Source organism: Bos grunniens, chromosome 15, assembly GCF_055505025.1.
Source record: "Bos grunniens cultivar Pamir isolate PY7600 chromosome 15, Bosgru_T2T1.0, whole genome shotgun sequence".
Classification (NCBI taxonomy): Eukaryota; Metazoa; Chordata; class Mammalia; order Artiodactyla; family Bovidae; genus Bos; species Bos grunniens.
This window is the reverse complement of record NC_141179.1, coordinates 54,611,875-54,632,937: the sequence shown is the minus strand read 5'-3', so window position 1 is coordinate 54,632,937 and position 21,063 is coordinate 54,611,875. Positions and strand designations below refer to the sequence as shown.

Genomic DNA, 21,063 nt, shown 5'->3' with positions numbered 1-21,063 from the left:
ATGTAGACTTCTTCCCTGCTGCCAAGGCCATTTTGCAAGTAGCAGGGTATCTAACCGACATTCATGGAATGGGTCATCTTGTTCACCTGATCATTGAGAGTCTTATCTGAAGTGGATAGTCTTTGCAAGAATTCATGCGAGATACAAATAATTCTCATCCTATTCATTCTGAGAGGTCCATTCACATAATTCTCCCTCAGTCCTCCCTGTCAGCAGTTCTACATTATGGTTTCCAAGCTTTGACTCATCAGCTAAACCACTGCCCATGAATCAGCATAGACCTGCACTTTTGGCTGTCTCACCAACCAAGGAAAATGAACAGTCAGATCTATTGTTCTGGGTTTTATCTCTTGGGAGGATTTCTCCTCCCCTGTCTTTTCAGAGCCACCTTTGTATGGAGTTATAATCCTGCAACGGTCTGGTTTTGGTTAGTATCAGCATATCATGCAAAATCGTTTGTAAATCCAGTTGCATATTGTTCTCCTACACCCAGTGGTCATGGAACATTAGTTATGGGTTGACGGAGAAGAAACAGTTCAGCAGGAGTAGGCATCATAGAAATCTAAGCAATGTTAATTCATTCAACTTTCCAGATTTGCTTGAGCTGATCTCCAATGTTATTTTCACGTGCTGAGGGAGTTCTGAGCATTCAGGTCATGATGCACAGCTCAGGAAGTGTGGTCACCTTAGTGTCTCGTGGTCAGGTGTTCAGTCTCTACCAACATTCAGGAGTAAGCTAGAAGCTGTCTTTCAAAAGGAAAATAGTTACATGAAGAACAGAGCATAACTTTGTTCAAATTATGATTCTGTAATTGATGCCTTAAAAAGGCTCTGTTCATAGAGTGAGTGACCATTCACTCTATTTATCATCCAAACCAGGAACATCATTGAGAGGGAAAAGCATCACTATTAATTATTTGGCGATAACAGGTGAAAATTCAAACTGTCCTTGAAAACCAGGATATATGGTAACCCTATCTATACAGCCTTAGAGAGAACACAGTTGGACCTGCTGAGTCATAACACCCAATACCCTTGGTAAATGACATAATGCCCAGAGAACAACTTGCATGGCAACTGGACCTGTTGCAGAGCCTTGCCTTGCTCTTCCCACACAAAACTAGCAGCCTCAGTAAATGGATCAGAACAGCACAAATGTTTTATGTGTGGCTGCCCAAATAAAAAATCGCCAACAAAGCTTTGTAACTTTTTCTTAGTAGAAGGCAGTGAAAGATGTCTTTCACATTGGAGGTATATTCCAACATGCTCCAGATACCTGGACATCAAGAACATTCATCACGGTGTCAGTTTCTTGAATTTTTGTAAGATCTACCTCCATCCTGTGGCACAGTCCATACTGATGCATCTAAAGTATTTGCATTTCCTGCCCATTAGCTCTAATCAACATAGTGTTCTGTGGAATACCAAAATAATCAAGATTTCCATGGATTAGGTTATGATAGAGCTAAAGAGTTGATGTAGCCCCCAGGGAAGAGAACAAAGGTATACTGCTGTCCCTGACAGGTGAAAGCAGACTGCTTCTGGTAGTTCTTGTTCATTAATAAAGAGAAAGTAACATCTGGAAGATCCTTAGCTGTATCACAAGCGCTAGGGGCTGTGTTGATGTGCTACAGTAAGAAGAGTTCACAAAGGGAACAGTGGCTGAAATTGGAATCACCATATGATTGAGTAATTTACAGTCATTCTTTGAGACCTGTCTTCTGCACAAGTCAAATAAACAAGATAAACAGGGATGTTACAGGACTCATCATCCTTCTACCTTTCCAGTCTTCCAGTTTGCAGTAATCTCTGCAGTTACCTCAGAGATGTGGAATTATCTTTGATTTACTGTTTTGGAAGCAAAATTCCTAGGGCTTCAGTTTGGCGCTTCCTATTATAATAGCCCTCATGTTATTGGTCAGTAAAAAAAGTGTGGTTATTTTGTCAGTGGCTTAGTGCATCTTTTCTAATGATGTGAGAACTGGGGAGAGAACCAAAAAGTAGGTTTGTGAGTTTACCAGGTCCCTTCACAGGCTAAATTTCCATTCTTCCTTTGAATCGTCACACTCGCCCACTTTCTGGTATGGACCACCATGCCTTTCATACCCCAGACTTAGCACCAATTTGCAGATATTTTCTAGTTATGTTTGAAAGCATTCATTAGCATTCTCTATATTGTTGGAAATGTTCTATATCCACATTGTCCAATATGGTAGCCACTAGTTGTATTGAGCACTTGAAATGTGGTTAGTGTGACTGAGGAGCTGAATATTTCATTTTATTAAAGTTTGATTCCCATGGACAGAGGAGCCTGGTAGGCTGCAGTCCATGGGGTTGCTAAGAGTCGGACACGACTGAGCGACTTCACTTTCACTTTTCACTTTCATGCATTGGAGACGGAAATGGCAACCCACTCGAGTGTTCTTGCCTGGAGAATCCCAGGGACAGTGGGGCCTGGTGGGCTGCCGTCTATGGGGTCGCACAGAGTCAGACACGACTGAAGTGACTTAGCAGCAGCAGCAGCAGCAGTTTTAAGTGTAGATAGTCAGGAACTGAATGAGAAACCATGACTCCCCCTGTGGGCAACTCAAATCACTTTTTTTCCTCACCAGATCTAGAGTTCTTTTGGCTATATAGGTCACCAATAACTCCAAATCAGCTTAATTCATTTACAGAAATTGAAGTTGTTTGAATAGTCTTCAGTCCCTGCCAGGATCACAGTTTTCTAGTTCACACTTCCTCTTTGGATTTAGTCCTGCACTGCCCTAACTTAAAACGGGCAGTTGATTGGGGCTCCCTTTCTGTGACATACTCTGGACTCCAGTTTTTGGCCTCCTGGACTAGCAAGGTTGTCAGAATCTCTGCTTAGCTTCTCAGCCACTTCTGGAGTCAGCAGAGAGCCCTAGGCGAAAAGTGGCCCCAAATGTTACATGAATCCCTTCAAGTTTTCTCCTTCTTCCAAATCTTGGTGCCCTAACTTTTCACAGCTTATTAGTTCCCAGATGCCCTAAAGAAGATTGTCTTTTATATATATATATATGTATGTATGTATATATAGTCTGGATTTTATAGTTTATACTTGGGAGAGAGTTGGCTCATGGTATTTAGTCTGCAGGACCATGAGCCTTTCCATTTATTTTGGCCAGGTGCCTAGGTGCCTGGTATGGAATCATTTTAAACTAAATAAACTAGCTGGCTATTTTATGAACCACTCCAATGATACAAATATCAGCTGGAGTTTTTCAGGAAGACCAGCTTGCCCTCCACCTTCCCCTTCTCTGTTCACTCCAAGGTAGTTTTCCCGTGATTTGGGGATGAGAGGAATGGGCTTAGTTCTGATTCTGAGGGTACCTTTTTTTAGGATCCCAGATTCAAGTGAGGACCTCCAATTATATGCCCCACCTTCTCTTTCAATAACATCAGCAAATATCCTTATGGCAAAAGTAGCTTTTTATGCCCGGTTTCTATCTCTGGAGTTTTATTTTTTTTTTTTTTAAGATTTTTTTTTTAACGTGGACCATTTAAAAAATCTTTATTGAACTTGTTACAGTATTGCTTCTGTTGTTTGTTTTGGCTTTCTGGCTGCAAGGCCTATGAGATCTTAGCTCCCTAACCAGAGATGAAACCTGCACCCCCTGCATTGCAAGGTGAAATCTTAACACTGGACCTCGAGGGAAATTCCTGTCTCTGGAGTTTTAGATTTTGGCACAGTACTTTACTGTCTTTGCATCTCTTACATCTTTTTATTTGTTTTTTGTTTTTTTTTTAATTGATTGGAAATAGTTGATTTATGTTGTGTTCATTTCAGGTGTACAGAAAAGTTAATCGCTTATACATATACATATATCTACTCTTTCTTAGATTCTCTTCCCATATAGGTCATTACAGGGTATTGAGTAGAGAGTCCCCTGTGCTATACTGTATGTCCTTATTAGTTAATCTGTTTTATATATAATAGTGTGTATGTCAGTCCCAATCTCCCAATTTATCCCTCCCTCCTCCTCTCCTCCCTGGTAACCATAAGTTTGTTTTCTCCATCTGTGACTCTTATTTCTGATTCATAAATAAGTTCATCTGTACCACTTTGTAGATTCCACATATAAGCAATATCACATAATGTTTGTCTTTCTCTGACTTACTTCACTCGTTATGACAATCTTTAGGTCCATCTATGTTGCTGCAAATGGCACTATTTCATTCTTTTTTATGGCTGAGTAATACTCTATTGTGGAGAAGGCAATGGCAACCCACTCCAGTACTCTTGCCTGGAAAATCCCATGGACGGAGGAGCCTGGTAGGCTACAGTCTATGGGGTCGTGAAGAGTCAGACATGACTGAGCAACTTCACTTTCACTTTTCACTTTCATGCATTGGAGAAGGAAATGGCAACCCACTCCAGTACTCTTGCCTGGAGAATCCCAGGGACGGGGAGCCTGGTGGGCTGCCGTCTATGGGGTCGCACAGAGTCGGACACGACTGATGTGACTTAGCAGCAGCAGCAGCAGCAGCAGTACTCTATTGTGTGTATATATATGTACCCCATCTTCTTTATCCATTCCTCTTTGATGGGCATTTAGGTTGCTTCCATGTCCTGGCTATTGTAAATAGCGCTGCAGTGAACACTGGGGTGTGTGTATCTTTTCAAAGTATGGTCCTCTCTAGATATATGCCCAGGAGTGGGATTGCTGGATCATGCAGTAGGTCTAAATGATAGGTCTTTAAAAAAAAAAAATATATATATATATATATATATATATATATACTTTATTCATTGTTCTAGTTGTTTCCAGTGGAAAGTCTTATTACATGAAGTAAGACAAGTCTTCACTACCCTGTACTTCCTATTTCTTTACATATAAGAAAGAGAGAATAAATATACTCCTGTTTACATCAGAGTATCAACTGAAATATTTATGCTTTGAAAGCAATGCGGCTTCAGACAAGTATTATTGTCATTTTCTTCCTACACATATGTCCACACTCAGTATGCTCTGTCGATTCCCCTTTTCTGCTAATCTCTTAAATTTTGGTCCCCCATCGTCCACTCTGAACCCACTGTTTTTCTTGATCTTTAGTCTTTCTTAGTGTTCTCATCCCTTCCCAAGTCTTACGTTATTTCTCTACTTCACTTTTGTCATCTGAACTATACACCCATGTATCCTACTTATCGTATCAAACTCATCAGACACATGCCCATGCCAGCATCTCCTCCTCTGGCCTCATTGATGGGCACTGCTCTTCATCTGCTGTGCAGTTGTCCAGGCTAGAAACATGGTCATCAGCCTGAATTCTTTTCTTCCTCACCTCTCACAACCAACTAGGCCCAGAGATACTTGAATCTAGAAACCACACAACAAGCAAAGCAGCAGTGACAGCAGAACCAGAGCCCAGGGCTCCTGATCCCCACTCCCATGCTTTTTCCAATATGGTACTCGAATTCCCATTCCTGAATGGGAACCCAGCCACCAGGGCAGACTCTTACCTTCTAAACAATTCCATTAAAGCTACCAGATTTTAAATGGTATCACTTCCCTTTGCCAAGAGAAGCTATAATAAAAATAGCACTACAGCTGGAAATCTCGGTTTCTTCATTACTGACGGACTCCTGCCACTTCAAAGAACTCTTCTCCCAAAACTGCTGTGGGAAGGGCTCAGCGGGAGAGTCTGATGCTTTCCTATGAAGCTTTGCATCTTGTCTTCCTCACCTACATATTGATGGCCCCCCTATTTCAAGGCATGTGTTTAGAGACAAAATGAAACTCCTCTATGTTATAATTGGAGCTGAACTTTGAAAAGGCAAAGTAGTGTGACTTTTCACAAGAGACAGGTCAGAGCTAGCTTTTTTATTATGGAGCTTAAGAGGAATTTTTTGAAGTCTTACTTCTTAGCTGTTTCATATTTCACTGGAGTAAAATAAAGATTGGCCAATTAACTATAGATCAACAGAGCTTCTGTGCACCATCCTATAATTGCTTTCAGGTAGATTAAAAATTCACTGTGTGAATCAGGAAGAGGAAGAGAGTGATCTGTGACCCTGAAAAATACCAGGAGCTAAAGGCTTCCTTCATGCTCTGTTGAGTGTCTCTGGTCTTTGGATTTCAAGCCTCTTGCCCCTCACCTTGCCAGGGCTCTTTTGGAAAGAGTATCTGACCCCTTCCTCCTTTTAGTCAGAATTATCATGGTTATAATCTACAGAAATCCATCACTATTAGAGTAACAAAAAAGGAAGAATTTACTGTAAAAACAACGAGGCATCTAACACTCAGGCCTGGGGCCATGCTGAGTATCAGTCCTGAGCATTGTGGAGCACCCCGGAAGTTCTGTCTGTCAGCTCTCAGGCCTGCTCCTCTCAGTGACTCACCCCGTTTGTCCACAGGTGCGTGCCTGTGTTTCTCTGAGCCCCATGTTGAGGCACATGACCAGCCAGAGCTCCTAAAAATACTACAGCTGCAGCCACAAAACAATGATTTGTCTTCCTGTTCCTCTCCTTAGCTCACAGTTCTTAAGAAAATAGCAAATTCTCTCTCCTTTTTTCCTTTGGCCACACCTCATGGCTTGTGGGATTTTAGTTCCCCAACTAGGGATTGAACCCGGGCCCTCAGCAGTGAAAGCCAGCAGTCCTAACCACTGGACCAGCAGGGAGTTCTCTCCCTCTCCGTCTTCATGGTCTAGCTTCAGCATTGCCTTCCCTGGGCTCCCCCCGCCTGAGTGGGTGACTCCCATCAAGTTTTGTGCCTGCCTCTGCTCTAGTATTGGTCTCACTGTGTGCTGAGCATCTGTCTCCTCCACGAGACTATAAGAGCTTTGAGAGGAGAATGTGCTCTTTTTCTCCTTGTATTCCCTGTACCTGGCTCCACAAATATGTGTAAAAAAGTCTTCAGTGTGAATGAATGAATGAGTGCACAACTGGCTGTATGCTGTCTTTAAATTCACCTTTGAAATATTCCTGCCTTTAGGTGAACTGGTAACAGTCCTTTTGGGCTTGAACTCACTGTCTACCTTTCTCAGCCTCTCTTTCACCCAGCCAGCAGCTACCCTTCCACTTCCCCACCCTTTAATTCACATAGGGCTTGAAGATGTGATGTGCGAGGTGGGCGCTGTAGTGGAAAGGGCCTGGAGTTTGGAATCGAATTGGAGCTCTAGCACTTTCTGACTATGAGATTCTGGGCAAGTGACTCTTAAGTTCGAATTTCTTCATCTGAAAAAGAGATAGATCACACCTGTCCTTCCCAGTGCTCCTCTGAGATGACAGATGTAAAACAACACAGTGTCAGGAATGCAGTAGGCTCAGAAGAAAGGCTACTTTCCAGTCCTCTTATTGTAGGCCTGTGATTCACATTTGTGTATGTGTGCGTGTGACCAGGTATCCCTATGTGTTTGTTTTTGTGTATAGAGAGGATGGGGTTGGAGGGAGGCATGAAAACACAGTGTGAGTCATCTGTCTCTCATGTGCTTAGAAATAATTACCTAAGCCTCATCCACATGGTGACACAAATGAGGTCACGTTGATGGTGGTACCTAAATACCACCACTTCCCACCCGATGTGTGTGATTCAGGACCTCAGCCTGTTAAATCCCACTCTCAAGTGTTTCTGAAAATCCTCAGAATTTGAATTTAAGAAAAGGCTTCTCAGTTCCATACTGATGTGTGCACTCTACAAAGGCATTTAGAGGAGAGCCTCAGTGCAGCCAGGAGTGGTGCCCTTCATCTGTCTTACCTTACCCGACTTGGCCTCTGCCAGGGTCACTATCTCCAAGTGCTTCTGTGGTTACCAATTCTTGGGGTGACACAATATACTTGGGAGTCTTCCCTGACCCCAGATTGTGCAGTGTTCTTCCTGTAGAATGTTTCCCCTAATTTTGCCACCCTGGTATCTTCCATGAACATTACTAATACCTCTCCATCCTGCCCCAACTTGGGCTCGCTGAGTCCATCAGTGGATATGTGCAACCTTTCTCCAAATGAAAGATTGGATGTGTGAGTGGGGTTTGGGGAAGGGGGTCATTGGAGATGGGATTACACTTTCTGGTACCTCTGTCTGCAGAAACCATTCTTGGGCACTAGAGAAATTTCCAAGGTGGTTAGGCTTCTTTTTTTTTGGTGGGAGGGGGCTACGCCACAGTTTCAGACTTGGTTTCAAATCCTGAAACCAAGTTTCAAATCTTGGTTTCAGACCAGGGATTGAACCCATGTCCCCTTGCTTCAGAAGGCTGGAGTCTTAACCACTAGACCATGAGAGAAATCCCCTGGTTAGGCCTCTTGATTGATTCCCTATCCTCTGTTTCTTCCTGGGAATGATGGAGCTTGTCCCGTGTGCTTGATCATGACTGCAGGTCTTTGTGCACACAGGGAGGCGTCTGTCACATCGCTGACCACCAAGAGGTACATCCTGAGGTTCCCAGCGCTGGAGACACTGATGCTGGATGACAACAAACTCTCCAACCCCAACTGTTTTGTCAGCCTGGCCGGGCTCAAGAGGTAAAGCTAAAAGCCTCTCTCTGCAGGGCCCTCTGTAACCCCCATCCTTGCTCACACCTTGAGTACTGCTCTGGAAGCCAAAAGGCCTGGCTTTAAATCCCAGTTCCTCCACTTATCTCAGCTGTGTGGGCATGGGTAAGTCATCTCCCCTCTGAGCTTTAGCTTGAGCCAAAAAAGCAGGGCATTGGTAAAGATATTTCTGATCACATGATTGGTTTAGAAGCAGCAAAGAGGAGATTAGGATGAGATGTTATCAGAAACGGGATCCTAACCCTAAGAGAGGAAATGGAATAAAAGAAAAAAGTGAGAATCAGATAAGTTAAACTCTGAGCTCCATCTGTAGATGGCCCTCTATACATCCAGAGATTCAACCAACATAGAACTCATAATTGTGGAGGCCTGACTATATTTGGTTAAAGCAATGAAATGCTGGCCTTTAAATGATTAAGTTTTAGATCTCTGGAAATTTTACTTGGGGTTCAGATGCCATTTACTGAACACTACTTTGTGTTCAGTACACAGAGTAGTACACAAAGTTCACTACATTATTTACATATTTTGTCAATCCTCACAAGAACCTCAAAAGGTTAATAAATGCTACCCCCATTTTAGAGGTAGGGATATTGAGACCCAGAGAGGGTGTCATTGGCTTAAGGTCACAGAGGAGGAGTAAGTGTCTAAGACTGACTCCATGTTCATTCCCTAAAGTTGCTTGGTAAATGTCCCTGAGGTATCATTACTGCTGTGATTCTGTATTCACTTTCCTTAATTGAAGACTGAAGAAGTTAAGCCTGGACCAAAACAGGATTTTCCGGATCCCGTACCTACAGCAGGTTCAGCTCCGAGATGGGTCTGGAGATTGGGTTGGAGGCAGGGGGAGTCCCCGGAAACAGCCCCAATCCATGCTGCAGTCCAAGTCGTGGATATATGAGGCCTCAGATGACCAGCCGGATTATACTATACTGCCCATGAAAAAGGATGTTGACCGGACAGGTTAGTGATACCCCTTGTTAAAGAGACTCTTGACCCATGGTGTGAATAAGCTTCTAAGAATTGATTCTGAAAGTCTATGGCTCCCTGGGGAGCTCCTGCTTCTCACCTGGTGGGTCTGGGGAGATTACGGTCTCACATAAAATATTTCAGTAACTTCCTACCTGTTCTGTCAGTCAAGATGTTTTTACAACCCAGCTATAAGTGTATTTTTTTAAATTTTTTATCTCAAATAGTAAGAGGCTAGAAGTAAGGCTTTCTAGTGATGGTTAATTCTGGGGTGCATTGGCATTCTCAAGGGACTCAGGCTCCTTCCATCCTCTCTTCTCCATCCTGGGCCTGCTTGCTTGTCCTTCCTTGCTTGTCCATTTGCATGTCTTCTTTGGAAGGATATCCATTCATATCCTCTTTGATTATTTTTTTGCTATTGAGTTTTGAGTTTTTAAAAAATTACTTTTTGGATAGGAGTCCCTTGTCCAGATACAGTAATTAAAAATATTTTCTCCCCTTCATTAGGTTGTACTTTCATTTTGTTCATGGTTCCCTTTGCTGTGCAGAAGCTTTTTAGTTTGAGGTATACAGCTGAGTGATTCAGTTATACATTTATATGTATATGTTTATATTTTTTCGATTCTTTTCCACTGTCATTTATTACAAGATTTTGAAAATAGTTCCCTGTACTATACAGTAAATCCTTGTTGTTTATCTATTTTATATATAGTGGTATGCATCTGTTGATTCCATACTCCTAATTATGCTTCCTCTTTCTTCCCCTTTGGTAACCATAAGTTTGTTTTCTGTGTGAGTTTTTCTGTTTCATAAATAAGTTCATTTGTACTATTTTTTAAGTTCTACATATAAATGATATCATATGATATCTGTCTTTCTCTGTATGACTTCACTTAGTGTGATAATCTCTTGGTCCATGCATGTTGCTGCAAATGGTATTATTTCACTCTTTTATATGGCTGAGTAATATTCCATTGTGTGTGTATCACATCTTCTTTATCCATTCATCTATTGATTGATACTTAGGTTGCTTCTGTGTAGTGGCTGTCATATATAGTGCTGCTCTGAACATGGTGGAGTTACATGTTTTCTTTGAAATTAGTGTTTTCATCTTTTCTGGGTATATGCCCAGGAATGGGGTTGCTGAATCATATGGTAACTCTATTTTTAGTTTTTTAAACAACCTCCATACTGTTTTCCATAGTAGCTTCATCAATTTACATTGCCACTAGCAGTGTACAAGGGTTCCCTTTTCTCCACACCTGCTCCTACATTTATTATTTGTAGACTTTTAGTTGATGGTCCTTCTGATCTATGTGAGATGATACTTCATTGTAGTTTTGATTTGCATTTGTCCAATGATTAGCAATGTTGAGCATCTTTTCATGTGCCTGTTGGCCATTTGTATGTCTTCTTTGGAGAAATAAAGGAATGTTCTAGTTCTGTAAAAAATGTCACGGGTAAATTGATTGCATTAAACTGTAGATTACTTTGGATAGTGTAGCCATTTTAATAATATTAATTCTTCTGATCAATCTATGGTATATCTTACTATTTCTTTAAATCATTTTCATTTCCTTTATCAGTGTTTTACAGTTCTCAATATATAAGTCTTTCACCTCCTTGGTCAGGTTTATTCCTAAGTATTTTATTCTTTTTGATTTCAATTTTAAAAGGAATTTTTTTTACTTTCTCTATTTCTCTGTTAGTGTAAAGAACTACAAGTGGTTTCTGTATGTTAATTGTTTTTTAAAGTTTATTTATTTATGGCTGTGCTAGGTCTTCATTGCTGTGTGAGCTTTTCTCTAGTTTTGGCAAGCAGGGGCCATTCTCTGGTTGTGGTGCACAGGCTGTCATTGCAGTGACTTCTCTTGTTGCAGAACATGGGCTCTAGGGTGCTCAGGCTTCAGTAGTTGCAGCACCCGGGCTCAATAGTTGAGGCTCCCAGACTCTAGAGCACAGGCTCAATAGCTGTGGTGAATGGGCTTAGTTGCTCTGTGGCATATGGGAGCTTCCCAGATCAAGATCAAACCAGTGTCTCCTGCATTGGCAGGTGGAATTTTTACCACTGAGCCACCAGGAAGTCTGCTATATGTTAATCTTGTGTCCTACTACCCTGCTGAACTCATTTATCAACTCTAGTAGTTTTGTGTGGAGTCTTTAGGGTTTTATATATATATAGTATAATGTTATCTGCATATATGACAATTTTACCTCTTCCCTTTCAGTTTAGATACCTTGTATTTCTTTTTCTTGTCTGATTGCTGTGGCTAGGACTTCCAATACTATGTTGAATAGAAGTGGTAAGAGTGGGAGTCCTTGTCTTGTTCTAGATTTTAGCTGAAAAGCTTTCAGCTTTTCAAAGTTGAGTATGATGTTGGCTCTAGTTTGTCATAAATAGCTTTAATTATGTTGAGATATGTTCTCTCTGTACCCACTTTGGCAAGAGTTATTTTTTTTTATCATGAATGAATGTTGAATTTTATCAAATGCTTTTTCTGCATCTATTGAGCTGATCTTGTGGTTATTGTCATTTCTTCATGTATCACATTGATTTGAGTCAACACATCTATTCTGTATGTCTGCATCTCTATTCCTGCCCTGCAAATAGATTCATCAGTAATGTTTTTCTATATTTTATATATATGTGTGTGTGTTAATATGTGATATTGTTTTTCTCTTTCTGACTTACTTTATTATGTGTAACAGGCTCTGTGTTCATCCACCTCTCACTAGAACTGACTCAAATTTGTTCCTTTTTATGGCTGAGTAATATTCCATTGTATATATGTACTACAACTGTTTTATCCATTCATCTGTTGATGGACCTGTAGGTTGCTTCTATGTCCTGGCTATTGTAAATAGTGCAGTGTGTATGTTTGTTTTAGTCGCTAAGTCTTATCTGACTCTTTGCAACCCCATGGACTGTAGCTTGTCAGGCTTCTTTGTCCATAGAATTTCCCAGGCAAAGCATACAGGAGTGGGTTGACATTTCCTTCTTCTGGGGATCTTCCAACCCAGGGATCGAACCTGCATCTCCTTTGGTTCAATTCTTTAATCACTGGTAGACAGATTCTTTACCACTGAGCCAACTGGAAAACCCGAACATTGGGATATATGTGTCTTTTTCAGTTATGGTTTTCTCAGGGTACATGCCCAGTAGTGGGATTGGGTCTTCATGGCTACATATGGGCTCTTCTTTAGTTGTGGTATGTGGGCTTCTTATTGTGGTAGCTTCTCGTGTTGCAGAGTGCAGGCTCAATAGTTGTGGCACACAGGCTTAGTTGCTCCAGGCATGTGGGATCCTACCAGACCAGGGATTGAACTGGTGTCCCCTGTGTTGCAAGGTGGATTCTTAACCACTGGACCACCAGAGAAGCCCAGCACTTTAATCATTAATCTTTATAAAGTTTCCCTTGCCCTATTTTTTCTCCTTCATTCTTAATTCCTCCTACCATTTCCCATTTTCATCTGTTTTTGTGCTGAATATATTTTCCTGGATATATGGATATATCTTCATAAAATATATTAGTTTGTGTGTAATGTGTTTTTAGTTTACATAATGGTAATATGCTGTTGAGCCCATTCTGTTACTTAATTTTTTTTTCCACTCAGCACTCTTTTTAAGGTTTTCCTTATTGCTATATGCCCATCCAGTTCTTCCTTTTATCTATGCATAATATTCCACACTGTGCTCTAACCACACTTTATTCATCTCTTCCCTTGCTAATGGACACCTACGTCGCCTAACCTTGTGTATGTTTCTTGCATATACCCCTGGCCAGAGTTTTTCTGGAACATTTACCTAGAGGTGAGTTTGTTGGATCACAGAGTATATGCATACATAGTTTAAATAAGTGCCACCTGATTGTTCTTCAGAATGCTGGCCCTGGTATATACACTCATACTTGAAGAACATCAGAGCTCCTGTTTCCTTACAACCTTGCCTGCACTTGATATTTCCAAGCTTTTTAATTGTTCTAAATTTTGTTATTTTGGTGGGTATAAAGTGATATTTCATTGTTTTAATTTCTATTTTATAAATATTGGTGATGTTAAGTATTTCTTCATTTACTTAGTTTTCAACTTTTATGAATTGCTATTTCATATCCCTTGATAGTTTTAATATTTTCAGTTTCTTCTTTTATTTTGTAATCACTTGACTGTTTATTTCATCTGCGATGGTAGAGATGACATTTTGAAGAGAAATTCTTAAGTTTGATTTACCCAAGTATATTAGTTTGCTAAGACTGCCCGAATACCACACACTGTTTGGCTTAAACCGCAGATATTTATTTTCTCATGGTTCTGGAGGCTAGAAGTCCAAGATCAAGGTGTTGGCAGATTTAGTTTCTTTTTCAGCCTCTCTTTGCTTATAGAAGACTGCCTTCTTGCTGTATCCTCATTTGGTCATCTCTCTGTCTGAATTGTCTATGTCCTAATCTTCTCTTCGTACAAGGAGAACGTTCATATTGAATTAGGGTCTATCCTAATGAGCTTATTAACCTCAGTTACTTTTTTAAAGATGCTGTTTCCAAATACAGTCTCATTCTGAGGTACTAGGGGGTTAGGAGTTCAGCATATGAATTAGGGAGGTGATGGGGGACGACACAGTTCAGTCCATCACACCAAACCGGTACAATTTTATCATATGGCTTATGCCTTTGGGTTCTTGTTTAAGTATCTCCCTTTCTCATGGTCACAGAGATAGTTTCCTATGCGGTATTGCTTTTCATTTTGCTGTTGAGTTGATATCTTTCAAAGAGAGTTTGCATATAATAGATTTTTCTCAGCCCATAAAATATCCCAAATTACATTTGTTTTGTCATTATACTTGAATGCTAGCTCACTGAATAGAGAACTGTAGCCTTAAAATAATTTTTCCTGAGAACTTTGAAGATATTACTTGATTGCCTTCTAAATCCATTGTTGCCATGAGAAGTCTGATACCAGTCTGATTCCCATCCCTTTATAGGAAACCTATTTTTACTTCCTGGAATAATATTTCTCTTTTTTCCTTTGGAAATTTGAGTAAGGTGCTTCTGGGTTTGCGGTTCTTTTTGTTATTTTGTTAGGTACTTTGTTCTTTCCAAGATAGTTTCCTTAATCTTGGAAAGTTTTTATTATCCTTCATTCCATTCTCTGTTTTATGAATTAGCTCCTCAGATGGACCTTTTCTTCTATACAAGACATTTATTGAATCTTTTATTTGATTATGATACTTTAAAATTACAAAATTAGTAACAGTTTCTCTTCCATAATGACCTAATTTTGTCTTAAAATGAAATAGTCTTTTGAATTCCTTCAGTTCAGTTCAGTTCAGTTCAGTTGCTCAGTCGTGTCCCACTCTTTGCAACCCCATGAATCGCAGCACACCAGGCCTCCCTGTCCATCACCAACTCCCGGAGTTCACTCAGACTCACGTCCATCGAGTCAGTGATGCCATCCAGCCATCTCATCCTCTGTCGTCCCCTTCTCCTCTTTCCCCCAATCCCTCCCAGCATCAGGGTCTTTTCCAGTGAGTCAACTCTTCACACAAGGTAGCCAAAGTACTGGAGTTTCAGCCTTAGCATCATTCCTTCCAAAGAAATCCCAGGGCTGATCTCCTTCAAAATGGACTGGTTGGATCTCCTTGCAGTCCAAAGGACTCTCAAGAGTCAAAAGCATCAATTCTTCGGCACTCAGCTATCTTCACAGTCCAACTCTCACATCCATACATGACCACTGGAAAAACCATAGCCTTGAGTAGACGGACCTTTGTTGGCAAAGTAATGTCTCTGCTTTTGAATATGCTATGGCCATGGTTTTTCCTGTGGTCATGTATGGATGTGAGAGTTGGACTGTGAAGAAGGCTGAGCACCGAAGAATTGATGCTTTTGAACTGTGGTGTTGGAGAAGACTCTTGAGAGTCCCTTGGACTGCAAGGAGATCCAACCAGTCCATTCTAAAGGAGATCAGCCCTGGGATTTCTTTGGAAGGAATGATGCTAAAGCTGAAACTCCAGTACTTTGGCCACCTGATGCGAAGAGTTGACTCATTGGAAAACACTCTGATGCTGGGAGGGATTGGGGGCAAGAGGAGAAGGGGATGACAGAGGATGAGATGGCTGGATGGCATTACTGACTCAATGGACATGAGTCTGAGTGAACTCCGGGAGTTGGTGATGGACAGGGAGGCCTGGCGTGCTGTGATTCATGGGGTCGCAAAGAGTTGGACACAACTGAGCGACTGATCTGATCTGATCTAGGTTGGTTATAACTTTTCTTCCAAGGAGTAAGCGTCTTTTAATTTCATGGCTGCAGTCACCATCTGCAGTGATTTTGGAGCCCCCAAAAATAAAGTCTGACACTGTTTCCACTGTTTCCCCATCTATTTCCCATGAAGTGATGGGACCAGATGCCATGAATTCCTTAGAAGGCATTAATTATTCTATTTAAAGTTTTTATTCTTTTGGTTAAATGACCTCCCCTTTTTTCAGATGCTGGTTCTTCTTTTATATTTAATAACTTTCTTTCATGGTGCTAATTTTTCTCAAATATTAGGAAGTGCCTGACTGTACATCTCTTGAATGGTTCCCAGTCTGAACCTTAGAATCCAGGTTCTGGTTTCTGGAGTTCTTTCTTATACCTGTGGGAAGGGCCAAGGCCTGAGTTCAGATAGAGTGTACCTCAGTTCATCTTCCTAGATGTGGGGGCTCTCTGTCTCTCCCCAGAAGATCACTGCTTAGCACCCACACTTATGACCATGGCTCATCCTTTAGCTAACTCCTACTTTTTTCCTTGCACAAACCTTTAACAGATTCCTTTCAGACCCTTGTCATCAGAGTTGTTCTTGCCACATGGTGTTCCACCCATATTATTGCTTATTTCATTTTAATGTAACCTTCTCAATATAATATCATTAACATGTGGAAGGGGTCCCATTAGTCAGGGCAAAGGTGAGTGGTCCCTGCATAGGATCCAGACCCAGCAGATGCTTTGCTTTATTAGGTTGAACTCAGCTCTTTATTGGCTCCTCTTTGATGATTTCAAGAATGAAATCACTCTGCAGCCTCCTTCTCACTTGTCTCTCCTGAATTCACTGTCTTAACGCATTCTATTTCTACTAGTATAACAAATAGTATTTTTAAATCCTCCGACAGAATATCTTTTATATACATTTTTCTCTTCTAAAACAGTTGGTTTGCCTTCTGACCAATACTGACTGCCCTGTAGTTCTGAGGCTTACAAGAGCTTGCATAGTACAAAGTCAGGAAGAAGATCAGTGTGGCTGATATATAGTGAGTGAGGGCCAGGGTAGCATGAGATAAGACTGGAGAAGTAGGCAGAGGCGAGATCAGGCAGGACCTCCAAAGCCTGGCCAAGGAGTTTGAATTTTGTTCCAAGCACAAAGGGCGTATTACCCGATGCGTGTCACAGCTGGTTCCTCTTCCTAGTTAGCACTGAAGCTTAGGACCAAGGAGCACCCGCTGCGGGAGATACTCTGCTGCACACAGTGGGTGGCAGACGCAGACCCTGGCCTCCTAGGGGTCAGTTAGCGCTCTCACCAATCTCCATTCTTTTCTCTTATATTTCAGAGGTCGTGTTCTCATCTTATCCTGGATTTTCAACCTCAGAGGTAGGAAATGCCTACTTTATATATTTGTCCTTGCATTAGAACATTAGTTTTAGTAAACAAAAATAAGTTGATGGAGCCATGAGAGGCATTTGCATATATAACACTGAGGAAGCCCATTCACTGAATGCGGATTTCCTGAGTCCCGACCACGTGCCAGGCGCTATGCTGGCCTATGGAGATGTAGCAGGGGACTCAACTGACAGGTCCCAGGCCTCACACAAGCCACAGACCAGCTTCCTTCTTCTTCAGTGGGGATGATTCCTGCCTCAAGTGATCAAGCTGGCATTGAACTGAGGCTGCCACTAAGATGAAGCCCAGTGGTTCCTTAACAAGAGCCCCCACCCCAAAGCTAGAGCGATCCTGGCCAAACACACCGCCATCTGGGATCCGATCCTGGTGTCACAGGCTTAGACACTTGATTTTTGTCAGCACAGAAAAATGTCTTTTTTCTCAGGGTAGATGCTCACTAAGCAAGTTCAAGAAGACTGACACACTAATATTTATCTATTTATTCACTTACTTATTTATAGTAAGAAGTACCATTATTCAGTTAGGCAATCTGCATCCTTGGGTCACAACTCAGTATACCCTCTCCCCACAGATACAACTGGGTGAGAAATTATATCAATTGCTATATTATTGCCACTTAACAAGCCAACACAGTTGTTGACTTCAAACAATGACAATTTATTATTTCTAACAATTATTTGGGTTGATTAGGTGGTTCTACTGGTGTTTAGCTAGGGCACATTCATGCAGCTGGCAGGTTATCTAGGAGCTGGACTCATAGACAGCTGGCAGGACTTGTCATCTTTATGTTACCTTTTCATCCTGGACTTCTTTGCAGCAAGGTGGCATTAGACTTCCAAGAGCAAGGTTCTGAAATTCAGGCAACGGCATTTTCTGTTGATCAAAGCAAGTCACAGGCCAGTATAATACTGCAGTGCAGTTCTGATGCTAGCCACTTGGAATTAGTCTGAGCCCACAAGAGCAGAGTCCCCAACAAGACTGCCCTCACTTTAGGCAGTACTTGCGAGTGGGGGGTTCCCGGGCTATTTTAATGGCAGTAAATTCTACAGCTGCCACGATCCCCTCAGGTTCAGTAATTTGCTAGAATGACTCAGAACTCAGGAGACCATTATACTTCTGATTACAAATTGACTATAAAGGGTGCAAATCAGGACCAACCAAATGAAAAGATGCACAATGAGGGCTGGGAGGGTTCGAAACTTAGAGCCTCTTTGCCCTCTCACTGTGGAATGAATGTGTGACATGCTCCCAGCACAGCTGATGGGTTCACCAGCCAGGTAGCTCACCAGAGCCTCAGTGGCCAGGACTTGCACTGGAGTTTCATTGCATAGCCATGATTGATCGAACCGTTAGCTACATGATTGAACTTGATCTCTAGCCCCTCTCGCCTCCCCAGAGGTCAGGCTGGCTCAAACCCCAATCCTCTGATCACATGGTTGTCTTTATAATATGGCCAGCCCCCATCCTAAGTCATCTCATTAGTGTGAACTCAGGTATGATCCAAGGGGTTATGAATAACAAAGACATTCCTATCACTCTAGAGATTCCAAGGGTTTTAGAAGCTCAGTGCCAGAAACCCAGGACAAAGACCAGACAAATTCTTTATTGTGCAGCAGCCAGTCTGGTTTCAAAGGATTAGAGATACAGACTCCAGGTCTGAATGGCAGGAGCAGCCAGGTCACTCTGCATAAAGTTGTGCCTAACAGATAGAAGGGCTTGTGGCCATAGAAGCCAGAGATTATTGGCAGGTTGCTTAGTGCTCAGGTCCCAATTGTGTGCCATCTGAGAATGTAGAGTGATTTGAATGGATGGAACTTTTAGTGGCCCCTCTATCAACATCAAATACATCCCCCCCTAAGACAGGGCCCTCTGTGACCCCAGCAGAGCCAGTCATGCCCTCAGGTCAGGACCTTCCTGGCCCTGGAGAGGGCTAGATAACTCCCAAGCCTGTCTGGTTTTTTCTTCTCTGTGCTTCAGTCTGACTTACCTTCTTTGGCTCACATGGCCTCCCTCCAGATCGGGAATGGCACAGTTGAGGAGATGCCTTAACAGACTGCCACCACCTTCCCCTCCAGCCTCTGGGAGATTGCATTCCGATTTCCCTGAGAGGAGAGTTCCCAAGCACCATCACTGGTTTTTGTTTTACTCTCACCCATGACTCATCCATTTGTGGCTGTACAACGTGGAGCCCAGGAAGAAACAAAATACTTGGCCCAAAGTAGGTGCTCCACAAACGGTCGTTGAATGAGCAGGTGAAAATAAGTGACTTGCTCAAGATTACACAGCAGTTAATGGCACCTAGATGAATCAAGTTCATCTGAAGCCAGTCATCTGAGCCTGTGACTTCCTTTGGCTCCATCTAACTCAAGGAATCAGTGAGTAAACTGAGTTTGGCATAGTTAATCCAGCAACTTCCATTTTTCAACTTGATCGTCATCTAGGACTTAGCTGCTGTTTCATCCTGGAATGAAGAACCCTCCACTGTAGGATTGGATGAGTGCATCAGAGCAGTAGTTCAAGGCTCAGCTCACTCCTGCTCTGTCTCCTCACCAGGAAGAGTCCCCTTAATGATGCGAGCATGTACCTGCCCTTTTGCTTTCTGGAGAAATCTTAACCCAACTGTATAGAAGGGCAAGTTCAGGATAAGCCACTATAGGGCAAAAAGTGGGAGGTGAGCAGGGAGCTTCTGCTGTCTGCCCTGCTGCTGTGCCATCCTTTGGCTTCAGAGAACTTGAGACTGGAACTTCGGGTATAAGAGAACGAACTAACTATGTGACATCAGAGAACTTGGAGCCAGAACTCTAGGCCCTTGGTGACATCCCCCCCTTATGACCCCAGAAGCCTCCTTTGGGCCAGCCCCTCTGGAATGGTCATTCTTTCCACCACCCTCCCTAGGAAGGGTCTGTTGGTCCACTTCTTTATCACCACAGCGCTTTGACTTTGACTCTTTTCCTTCTAAGACGACCAAGGTATGTGCACTTCCGCCCATATTCGAGATTCTTCCCGTGAAGTCACTGAAGGCAAGGAACCAGACGCTGGCCCCACCCTTCCCAGAGCTGAGATACCTTAGCCTGGCCTACAACAAGGTGACTCTTGGCTTCTCTACCTCTTTCCCCAGGAGCAGATGGGAGGGTGGGGTGTGAATTGCTCTGGCCTGAAAGCCAACCCTCCCATTCCCTGCATCAGCAGAATGCAGGTTCAGGAATTCTCAGGGTGGGGGTTCTCAGGGGGAAACAGAAGGCAAGCAGGCAGAGAAAGGAGTCATTCGATTCAGTCACAGGTATTGATTTACCACTCACCATGTTCCAGGCTCTGTGCTGGGCACTGGGGATACAATTATGAAGAGATTTGACCTCTGCCCTTACAGAGCTTGTCACCTACAGGGAAGACAGAGCGAACAAATGATCACAGTATAAACATGCCCAGTGTTGCGAAGACATTCACAGTGCTATGAACTATGTGAAGGTTAGGTCTCACCTCATATTTGGGACCAAGGAAGGTACTCTTGAGAGTGGTGTTTAAGCTGAGATGGAAATCAGGGAGCTTAGTGAGGTGAAGATTGAGGGTTGAGTGACTTGAGACATGTTTAAACCAAAGAGAACCGCAGATGTAAAGTCCATGGAATAGATTTAATATGTGTTTCATTTACAAGTTTTATGTTAACATATTTTCCCATGTCTTATAAAACTTCCTGTAAGCCCCACTAATTGAGCCCTACTCAGGTGTGAAATGCCAGCAACTTTTAAGAAACCCGGCTTACATTGCTCCTGAGGCAAGCAGTTAGTACAGCCAAAATCCCCAGGTGGTTTTCCTCTAAGAGTTATAATTTTAGTCATAACATTTAGGTCTTTGATCCATTTTGAGCTAATCTTTATATATGGTGTGAGGTAGGGGTCCAGCTTCATTCTTTTGTATGTAGATACGCAGTTTTCTCAACA

The 21,063-nt window shown here is 42.2% G+C and overlaps 1 protein-coding gene across 29 annotated transcripts in view; it reads left to right on the top strand.

Annotated features, from left to right (window-relative positions):
* The window catches only part of XRRA1 (X-ray radiation resistance associated 1), a 68,956-nt gene that overhangs the window by 32,316 nt on the left and 15,577 nt on the right, over positions 1-21,063 (top strand). For 12 of the 29 annotated variants that reach the window (XM_086340817.1, XM_086340813.1, XM_086340816.1 and 9 more), the window contains 4 exons: positions 8,351-8,479; positions 9,255-9,472; positions 17,055-17,095; positions 20,086-20,211. In XM_086340817.1, coding sequence (XP_086196943.1) covers positions 8,418-8,479; positions 9,255-9,472; positions 17,055-17,095; positions 20,086-20,211 — 447 coding nt within the window. In that variant the 5' untranslated portion in view covers positions 8,351-8,417. Of the gene's footprint in view, positions 1-8,334; positions 8,480-9,254; positions 9,473-17,054; positions 17,096-20,085; positions 20,212-21,063 lie in introns of all 29 variants that reach the window. The other 17 variants (XM_086340808.1, XM_086340804.1, XM_086340806.1 and 14 more) reach the window with 5 other exon arrangements.